This window comes from Erithacus rubecula (assembly GCF_903797595.1).
Source record: "Erithacus rubecula genome assembly, chromosome: 12".
In the NCBI taxonomy this organism is placed as follows: domain Eukaryota; kingdom Metazoa; phylum Chordata; class Aves; order Passeriformes; family Muscicapidae; genus Erithacus; species Erithacus rubecula.
In genome coordinates this window covers 9,521,564-9,531,377 of record NC_136664.1, presented here as the reverse complement: position 1 = coordinate 9,531,377, position 9,814 = coordinate 9,521,564, and the positions used below count along the sequence as shown (strand labels likewise).

Genomic DNA, 9,814 nt, shown 5'->3' with positions numbered 1-9,814 from the left:
GGCCCCGGCGTGCTCGGGACAAGCGCTGCCGGACCGCCCTCGGCCGCGTTTTTACTTGGGTTTCTTTTTCTTTATGCCCCTTGCCACTGGCAGGGCATCGCTCCCTGTCCGGCACGGGAGCGCCGCGGCAGCTCCGGGCTCGGGCGGGGGGGAATTCCCGGTTTACCTCCCGGTGATCTCGCCTCAAAGACAAATGCGCAATATGTATCTCTCTGGTTAAACAAGGGCATTTCCATTTGTTAATTGATGCAATTACGCCGCGGCGGTAGCGGGCCGGCCAGGCTGCAGGCAACCATCCATACATCACCGCCCGCTGACCTGCCACCGCCCCGGGGCCCCGCTCCCGGAGGGACCATCCCGGGCCTAAGGGGGAACAAGCACTCCTTAAAGAACGGGCTTCGGGCTGCTCTGCGGCCCGCGTTCTGCTCCGGCCCCGGCCGTGCCCCTGCCCCGGTAAGCAGCGCACGCTGTGCGGGGCGAGGTCTGACCCCGCTGCCGCAGCTCCGGGCCGCCGCGACGGGCACGGCTCAGCGGCTCCCGTGCACAGCCGGGGCCGAGCTGGACAGCAGCGCCCGGCCCTGGGGATGGGTGCGAGGTCAGCGAGAAGGGCCTGGGGATGCGCTGGCCGGGAGCCGCTTCCCTGGTGCGCCCGCACCGCCGCTGCCACCGCGGCTCCCGCCCGGCGCTCGCCCTCCCCGCTGCGGGACACGCCGGGGCTGGCGGGTGCCGCGATGTCCCCACTTGATATTTATTCCCCCAAGACAAATTTTGATCGTGTTTAAAAATAAAGGGAAAAGAGACCAACCGCAAGGCACCCCCAGTCCCGCCTTTGACGTGCATCAGAGCACAACATGAAACCAACGCGAAACAAGTGCGGGGAGCGGGCGCGGGGCGCTGCCTGCTCCTGCCCGCCGCTGCCTGCTGCTGCCGGCAGGGCCGTGACGTCACCCCGCTCCTCGCCCACCGATGAACGCTAAAGACCTATAGAGCAGAAAATAATACAAGCAAGCTCCGTATCTTGCATGCCCTACGTGATTTTCCCCCCCTCTTTGAAAAAGCCCCTTTGCACTTAAACTCTCTATACATGTGGGGTGGCTTTTTAAACTCCCTCTATACAAACATATTTATTAAGAGCGATGGGAAGTGGGGGGTAGCCTATTTTTTTAATCCAGGCACCAACCCTCCCCCCCCCCCCGCCTCAGATGTCTGGCTGCTTTTCTTAAGTGCAATCATCTATAATTGAGAAAAAAAAAAAAAAAAAAAAAAAAGCCATACGTGGAAATGTGTGTATGAGAAGGTGCATCTTGAAGCAGGGTTTAGTTACAATCGATCTTGGGGGGGAAATATTGCCTATGGTCCAAAAATAAGGAGCAACTATGTCCTTCTCTCAGTTCGGATACCCCTACAGCACCACTTCACAGGTAAGGCGAGTGAGCAGCACTCACTTTTGTTTAGATTCTGCTGCTGCTGTCCAGATGTCTTGTCCCCCCTCCTTTTTTTTCTTCCCTTTCCCTTACTTAGAATATTTTTTTAAAAGGGCACATCTGGAGCCTTTTTTTAAAAAATGTGCGTGTGTGTTTATGTCTCGTTTGTGTTGTGTTAGGCTTAAACAAATAACTCGCAGTGTGCACAGCAAAGGCGTGTAGGAAACCGGTAATTCCCCCTCCTCCCCACCCTTCACCGTTCAGTTTTAAGTGCAACAAACAAATAAAAACATAAATCCCAGCTACGACCGCTTTCCGAGCCCGCGGAGCGGCCGCGCTGCGCCGGGCGCAGTCCCCGCCGCACCGGGCACCGCGGAGGGTGCGCGGGCAGCGGGAACCGCGTTCGGCGGGCTCGGGCTTTCACTCGCGTTTCTGCGGAACCGGGCTGTGCCGTTCCTCCCTCCTTCCTCTACGGGTCGGTCCTTTGCCTGTGTTTTATTAGGATCTGTCGAGAGTTTTTTTTCCCCATGCGATTTCCGAAGGACATCCCCCCACTCACACCAAGGTACCCTGTATTAACTAAGTCGTAGCTATATCGTACTTCGAGTCACGATTTATTTGGGTAGAATTATTTATACACGGTAATCACTGCAAGATGTGCTTCTCTCGCTTGGGAAGTTAGCTGTCCCCTTGAAGTTATTGAAATCAAATGCCTTCGATTGCGTTGGCTGACATATTTACTGCTGTGTCTATTGTCAAATTAACTGTAATCGCAACTTTTTGCCTTTAAATCAATGCAGATGGACCGAGCGGGGGCGGGAAGGATGGAGCCTTACGGACCTTATCCCTTTTTCGAAAGCAATTATTTCCTTAAAGTTTTGCCTGCTTGATTAATCGTGCCCCCTTTCCAAGAGCTCCTGCTTCCCATCCGGTTTATTTCCCGGTTCCATAATTAGTTGCTTCAGTCCGCGTTTCCTATCCCCCTCCTCACCGCCGCCCCCCCCCCCTCCGCACACACACAGGCGCGCACACGCTCCTAAATTCCCCCCGATGGGGCTGCCTCGACAGTCACTCGGCGCCGTCCCGCTCTCTCCTCTCCGCAGTTCTTCGTGCCCGCCAGCCCCAGCACGACCTGCTGCGAGGCCGCCCCCCGCTCCGGGCCGGATGCCTCCTCGGCGCCGGCCGCCGCCTCGCTGTGCTGCGCCCCGTACGAGAGCCGGCTGCTGGCGCCCGGCCGCGCCGAGCTCAATGCGGCGCTGGGCATGTACAGCGCCCCGTACGCCGCCGGCCAGGGCTACGGCAACTACCTGCCCTACGGCGCCGAGCCCGCCGCGCTCTACACCGCGCTGGTGAGTGCCCGCCCGCCCGGCAGCGCCGGAGGGGAGGGGGTGCAACAGGCGGGACAAACTGCGTGTTTGGGGTCGGGGTCGGGACCGCCGAGGCACGGGGGAGCGGGAGCGGCGCCGGCCCGTCGTGGGTGGGAAGGACTCGGCTGCGCGGGATCCGGGGCTGCGGGGCGCGGCGGGGGTCCCGTCCTGCCCGACGCCAAACGCTGCCGCTTGCCTTGCAGAACCCCCAGTATGAAATCAAAGACGGCGCCGGCACGTTGCACTCGGGGATCGCGCAGCCCGCTACCTACTACTCCTACGATCATTCCTTGGGGCAGTACCAGTACGACAGGTAAAACCCCTTTGATCAGCGCCCGGCAGCATTAGCATCCCCCAGCGAGGCGGCGGCCGACATCAAACGAGGGGGACGGGGGGGCTCCGACCTGACAAAGGTTGTACAAAAGAAACGAGGCGCCCGGGAGCAGCAGACAGCGGAAACCAAAGTTGGGCGGCGATGTCAGGGGGGCAGGAAGGCAGATGGGCAGGGACCACACCGGCCTGCGGAGCGGCTGGGCCGGGCCGGGCCGGGCCGGGCCGGGCCGGGCGATTCTTGCCGGACTCCCGCCGGCCCCCGCCTCCCTGCTAATCATTTCCCAGCAGGTACGGGACGGTGGATTTCGGTGGTTCGGCCAGACGCAAAAATGCAACGCGAGAGACGACGAGTACCCTCAAGACCTGGCTGTACGAGCACCGCAAAAACCCCTACCCCACCAAAGGAGAGAAAATCATGCTGGCTATCATCACTAAAATGACCCTGACTCAAGTGTCCACTTGGTTTGCTAACGCCAGAAGGAGGCTTAAGAAAGAAAACAAAATGACGTGGTCTCCCAAGAACAAAGCGGGGGAAGAGAGGAAAGAAGAAGCCCCGAGGGAAGAGGATGAATACAGTGCGGAGGGTGAAGGCAGAGGTAGGCGGGAGAGGCAGGCGGGCGCCTCCAAACAGGCTCGAAGTGACGGCCGATTTCGGCCCCCCCCCAACTTCACTGCATCCGCACTAACGCCCTGCCGCCCCTTTCTTCCCCCTGTGTGTCCAAGCAGAGCAGAAGAGCTACAAGGAGGACAAGGACCTGCGGTTCAGCGACCTGGAGGAGGAGGAAGAGGAGGAGGAGGAGGCGGGGAAGCCGGAGAAGGGCCGGACCAGCTCCCTGCAGGAAGCCCCCAGCCTGGGCGCGGCGCTGCCCGAGGCTCCGCGGAGCGACTGCAGCCTGCCCGGCCCCTTCCACGCCTTTCCTTGTGCCAAGGCCCCCGCCGCGGACTTCGCCCCCGCCTCCTCGGCCGGCCCGCCGCCGCCCTACGCGCCCGCGGAGAAGCCGCGCATCTGGTCGCTGGCGCGCACGGCCGGGGCCAGCGCGGCGCGCAGGGGCAGCCCCGAGGGCGGCGGCGCCCAGGGGGAGCAACCCCTGCCCGCCAAGGCCTTCCGGAGCTCCGCGTTCAACCTGCAGCCGCTCCCGCGGAGCTGCGCGTCCCACCGCGGCCTGGGGGAGCCGTGCCAGTTCGCGGCGGCGGGCGAAGGTACCCGCGGCGGCGGGGCCGCGGGGACGGGCGGGAGCGCGGGCCGGGCCGGGCCGCAGGGCGCGGCGTGAGCCCGCCCGCGCAGCGACACCCCCGGTGTTCGGCCGTGCCCCGGTGTCAGGTGCAGGCGCCGAGGTTTCCCCGCTCGAGGCTGGCGGGCAGGGGAGAGCGGCGGGACCGGGCCGTGCCCACCGCGAGCGCTTGTGTCTGTGCAGGCTTCGGGCGGGACGCCAAGGGCGGCCCGGGAGGCACCGAGCTGGGTGGGAGCTGCCTGGACAGGCTGCGGACGGCGTTCCGGCCCGTGCTGCGGAGGTGAGGTAGGTGACGGGCCGGCTGCCGGGGCCCCACCTCGCACCAAGCACAGCCCGCCCGGCCCTGGGACACCGGAGCGGCCCCGGCCCGACAGGGCTGCGCCACCGTCGCCGCTTTGCCCCGCTCCCGGAGCTCCTGTCCGGGCGGGGCAGCCACCGCGGCCACTCAGCACCGGCTTATCGCCCTTCTCCGTCCCGCAGGGCCGCCCGCCCCATCCTGGGCGCTGGCGACGGGGCTCCGGCTGTAACGAGGCACTCGGCTTGACACAACCTCAGCCAGCTCTCCCCGGGCCGGCGGCGGCCTCGCGGCTCCGCCTGCCCTGCCCTCGCCGGGGAAGGCACAACGTGCTGCGCACATGGGGCCGGGCGGAGCGGCCGCAGGACCGGCGCCTCCCCGCCCTCGCCTGCCGTGTGCTCTATATTGCCCATTGACGCCTTTGCAAAAAGGAAGAAACCCCCCACCTTATCTTTTCTCTTTTCCCCCCACGTCGTGGTTTGTTTCTCCTTTTCCTCTCAAACTCGCGCTCTCTGTTCAGCGCCCTGCTCTGCCAAGGCGCACCAATTCGCGGTTGCTCCGCGCCATCCCGGGGAGGAAAAGGAGGAGAAGCGGCGCAGGTTACGCCGGACTGTTTCTTTCCCGTCTCTGTACATAGATACGGCTGAAAGTATTTTTCAGAGTCTCTAATTAACACGGATGAGCTGGACGCCACGAAGCCGTCAGTGAGCTCGGAGCTCTGCAGCCGGGAGCCGGCGCAGCCCGGGAGGAACGGCCCCGGGCATCCGCCACCCGGCCCGGGGCACGGCCGGGGCACCCCCGGGCAGCGGGTGGCGACCGGGCGGCGAAGTAGGACGTTGTTAGTGGGTCACCGCCGTCAGTCAGTCAAAAGAGCAGTGCTGCACTTTACAGGACAGACGAGAAAGGGAAACCGTATCTCTGCATTATTTCTGTTTAATTAAAAGTGTCATCAAACACTTTGTGTTCAGACTAATAAACCAAGCAGGGATGAGGAAAGAATGTTTCTTTGTTCCTGTCTCTAGAAGCAGTGGCAATAATTTAAATTAATAACTGTGGTAATTAAGAGGTCATCTATAGATCAACCCGATACCTGCTATTTCCAAGTTCACCGAGGTCAGCATTTACATTAAGTCATTTGTGGTCAATAGAGTCCAATGAATTCTGCCTTAATAAATCAGGGAAATCAATCTTGAATATCGAGTAGGCTTCTATATGTTTACTAAAGGCTAGTCAAGACGACTGGGGCTGCGTAACTGGGAGCCCTCTGGATTTGCGACCGGAGAAGCAATTCTTAGGGGAAAGGAGGAGCTGCAGGTCGGCGCCTGTGATGTGACGGGGCTGTCCCCGGTTTCGGCCCCGGTGACAGCCGCGGCCCTTCCCGGGAGCAGAGCAGTCCCGGCTGCCGGGGCACGCTGAAAGAAGGCAAACTTTGTCGGGCTTTGGAGGATCCGGGGGGAGAGGGAGGGGGAGGTCAGTGCACACGAGGGCAGCAGGTGACGGCGGGGCTGGGAGCGGGGCTGGGCCCTCGGAGCCCCGCCGCAGATGCTCGGCCACGGGGCTTTCCCGCACTCCGGAGCAGCATCAGCAGTCTGTTTCAGTGACCTGAAGCTTAGAAAAGGGGAAATTAAGCTGCGAAAAGATAAACATTATTTCAAGTCGGATTTGAAGGATTAGGGCTTGTAATAAAGAGTATTAGGCCCTTTCGAAGGGTTCTTGCAAGGCGACTTTTGCGCCCCTCCTTTCCCACCGGGGAGGACAGGTATTTTCTGCCTTGGGAACACATGTGCAGGTTTCCCACGCGTGTCCGCACGGCAGAGCCGGACCGGGGATCCCTCCCGGCTGTGACCCTGCTTGCTGCGGTCCCGTTTCCCGGCGGCTTTGGAAGAGGCTCCCTGGGGAGGCAGCGCTGCACCGCCCTCCCGAGCTGCTCACGGGGGATGAAACCTGCAGGGCGTCGGTGGCGGCCAGGGGCTGCCCTGAGCTGCCGGCTCTGCCCCCGGCCCTGGATTCCCCCGGCCGCCAAAGAGCCGCAAAACCCGCGGGGGAAGTTCATTAACCGGGTGCAGGCCTCGGGTTCTCCTTAAAGGTAGGCACGGGTGTAACCTGCAGGAGTCTTAAGACTTTTATTTTTTATTTATTACTTTCACTCCCCTTTTGTTAAAGGTCAAGTGAGCGAGATGCAGATTATCCCGTCCGCCCAGGACTCCCCTGCAATCTGTCACTCCGGCAAGATATGTATCGCAAATCTCTCAAAATATAATCTCCGGGAATCATATTCCGAATACTGTTTTGATTAAAAACCAGAGCGGGGATTGATGGAGAACTAATACCGGGAGCGGAGACTGCGTGCGCCCAGGCACAAAACTAAAATAAGGGGCTCGCACGAACAGATTCAGCCCCTCCAATGCCATAATAAACGTATTTAAACCGTCTTTGTCTGAGCTTTGCTACGAGATGGGCTTTTTAATGCCACTTCTCTGGGAGTGAGCTCGGGCTGTCCGGCGGAGCGGGGCCGGCCGGGCTCTGCCAGGCGGGCACTCGGAGCCGCAGCTCGGGGAGATGGGGCCGGAGCGGGGTGCCCGGGACCGGCCGGGCAGGGTGAAACCCCCGGAGCCGCAGCTCGGGGAGATGGGGCCGGAGCGGGGTGCCCGGGACCGGCCGGGCAGGGTGAAACCCCCGGAGCCGCAGCTCGGGGAGATGGGGCCGGAGCGGGGTGCCCGGGGCCGGCCGGGCAGGGTGAAACCCCCGGAGCCGCAGCTCGGGGAGATGGGGCCGGAGCGGGGTGCCCGGGGCCGGCCGGGCAGGGTGAAACCCCCGGAGCCGCAGCTCGGGGAGATGGGGCCGGAGCGGGGTGCCCGGGGCCGGCCGGGCAGGGTGAAACCCCCGGAGCCGCAGCTCGGGGAGATGGGGCTGGAGCGGGGTGCCCGGGGCCGGCCGGGCAGGGTGAAACCCCCGGAGCCGCAGCACACCCCGCCGGCCCCTCCCGGCACCCACTTGGCGCTGAAGGGCCGGGTGTCCCCCTTTCCGCAGCCGCGGGGACGCGCTGGCAGCCGCAGCCCCGCATCGCCCCCCAATTAGCGGGGGCTCGTTGACGCGTCCCCCGCTGGGGTGGGAAGTTTCTAAAACAAAGTCGCCGGGCTAATGGCCCCGGGCGGGAGCGGCGGGGCCGCGCACACTCCAGTGCGCCCGCTCAAAGCCAGCGCGACCGCGGGGCCGCCGCCGCCTCCGCCGCGCTCGCTAATGAAGTTTTGTCAAAGACAATTACGGGCCCGGCGGGGGCAGGAGGCCGCGATGAAAAGGCGGCTTTGTGCGGCCGAGACGGCGCGGCTCCCCGGGCACCCCGGCCCTTCCTGCGCCCCCGCGGTGACCCCCGCGCCCGCCCCGCTCCCCGCGGGGCAGCGGCCCTGCTGCGGCCCCAGGTGAGCGCACAGACGGCTCGGTGCCGGCCTCAGCTCACAGAGTTTGTCCGCCCGATCCGCCCGCGGGCGAAGCAAGCCCCGAAAAGTGCGGGCTGAGGCAGCGGGCAGCCCCCAGTTCCTCCACACGCCCCGGCTATGGAGTTCTGCCCCTCTCCCCCCAACAGCGCATTCCTGCTTCACCGCTGTTGCATTCAGCAATTGGGAGAATTCGTCCAAAAACTACCAAACGAGCTGGCTAAATCTGTTTAAATATACACTGGAGAGACGTGAAATTGGGGTCTGGGACTGCAGCTGCCTTCAGCTGCATCTGAGCCAGAGGAGGGGTGGAAGAGCGGGACTATAACCATCTTTCACCACCTTCCCCAAACTCCCAGCACTGGCTGCTGTCCTTGATCTCAGGTCCTTGGTCACCTCCCTGCCATCCCCAGCCAGCATGGGCAGCACAAAACGCACTGACACTCTCCTAGAGAGGACAGAGAACCATTTCTGAGTCGTGAGAAAGTCTGGACAATACAAGTAACCAGCCAGATTATTGCTTCCCAGCCTTTGGAGCACAGTCGTTTTAGGAACACAAGAGAGAATAAACCTTCCTTTACTGCTGCACAAGCACATGAGTAGAACAGCCCTGACACTGAAATGGTCTAGACTCCTCATCCCAGCTGGTTGGTATTTGCTTGTTGTCCTGTTCCCCTACAGGTTTCCCATCCCACAATAAAGGGACAAATATTACAGGCTTTGCAGCACCAAACCCCTTGCAGATCCCTTTTCAAAGGTGGCTACGGCAGAAATTTTAGATTGATGTGGCTGTTGAGGTTATGGAGCAGTGGGCTGGATAAATTAGTTCAAAATTATCTTAAAAACTGCACGAGCAGCTCCCCAGGCCAGGTGTCATTTCAGGATCAAAGCATCTGTTAGAGGAAAATTTTTTTTGCCATTTTTTTTCTTTTTTTTTTTTTTTTTTTTTTTTTTTTTACCTACTGTTCATCTGAAAATAAATTACAGGCCAGAACAGGTGGATAACATTCTGGAATGATTTAATGATTTATTTAATCTGGATTCTCTTTCAATCTACTTAGCAGGATGAATACTTTTTTTTTAGCCTGAATCCAAAAGCCTGTCTTTTCATCTAAAGAAGAGAAAATACCCTAAAACACTGCTCTGCTGCTGTCAAGGTGTATTCCCCCCCCACTGTTACTAAACCAGTGGTAATGTCTGCTGTGCTAAAGGGCTTGAGGGAAAACCTCAAGAAAACAGAACAGATTAAAATACTTTTTGTTCCTTGCCATCTTCCTAGTTCTTTAGATATTATTTCCCTTCCTGGCAGAGTTTGGGTAATAAAATAACTGATTGTAGTGTTCAATCCCTACCCCATTAAATCTTAAAATGTGTCATCTTTAAGCACTAAGAGGACAGCTCTGACTTTCCTCTCTTGCTGGAAGAGCTTTGTGTAGCACTGATTGGGAGTGGAGCTGGAATGGACACACAGGAACCTTCTGCTGCAAGCACCTATGGATCCACTGATACCAAATGAGGCCAGGAGCAATTCCTTCAGGCACATTCACACAGGGCTTGTATCCTGGTCCCTGGTGAGCAGATCTAGGTGAAACCCTCCTTCTCAAAAAGCCATGATTTTGCTAAGAAGGGATTAGCCAAACCATTGCCCACTTAGTCAGATGTGAATTTCTGATGTTTAGTTTGATCTGGAAGAAGATGTTTTATAGGGAAGATACTCTCAGGACCTATA

The 9,814-nt window shown here is 60.2% G+C and overlaps 1 protein-coding gene across 2 annotated transcripts; it reads left to right on the top strand.

Moving 5' to 3' along the window:
* Nucleotides 1-1,076: 1,076 nt before the first annotated feature.
* On the top strand, nucleotides 1,077-5,650 carry IRX6 (iroquois homeobox 6). Of its 2 annotated transcripts, none has more exons than XM_079316400.1 (7): nucleotides 1,077-1,421; nucleotides 2,528-2,773; nucleotides 2,995-3,104; nucleotides 3,413-3,720; nucleotides 3,851-4,324; nucleotides 4,540-4,636; nucleotides 4,837-5,650. In XM_079316400.1, the coding sequence occupies exons 1-7, from the start codon at nucleotides 1,377-1,379 to the stop codon at nucleotides 4,898-4,900; spliced, it is 1,344 nt and encodes a 447-aa protein (XP_079172526.1). In that variant the 5' UTR covers nucleotides 1,077-1,376; the 3' UTR covers nucleotides 4,901-5,650. The 2 variants fall into 2 exon arrangements, with proteins under 2 accessions (XP_079172526.1, XP_079172527.1); XM_079316401.1 differs by having other exon boundaries at nucleotides 4,540-4,641.
* The last annotated feature ends 4,164 nt before the right edge of the window (nucleotides 5,651-9,814 follow it).

Excerpts from the sequence above, each read along its gene's own strand:
- IRX6 (XM_079316400.1), top strand. The coding sequence starts at position 1,377 with ATGTCCTTCTCTCAGTTCGGATACCCCTACAGCACCACTTCACAG. Across the intron at positions 3,721-3,850 it reads TGCGGAGGGTGAAGGCAGAG|AGCAGAAGAGCTACAAGGAG; the intron begins GTAGGCGGGAGA and ends GTGTCCAAGCAG. Across the intron at positions 4,325-4,539 it reads GTTCGCGGCGGCGGGCGAAG|GCTTCGGGCGGGACGCCAAG; the intron begins GTACCCGCGGCG and ends GTGTCTGTGCAG.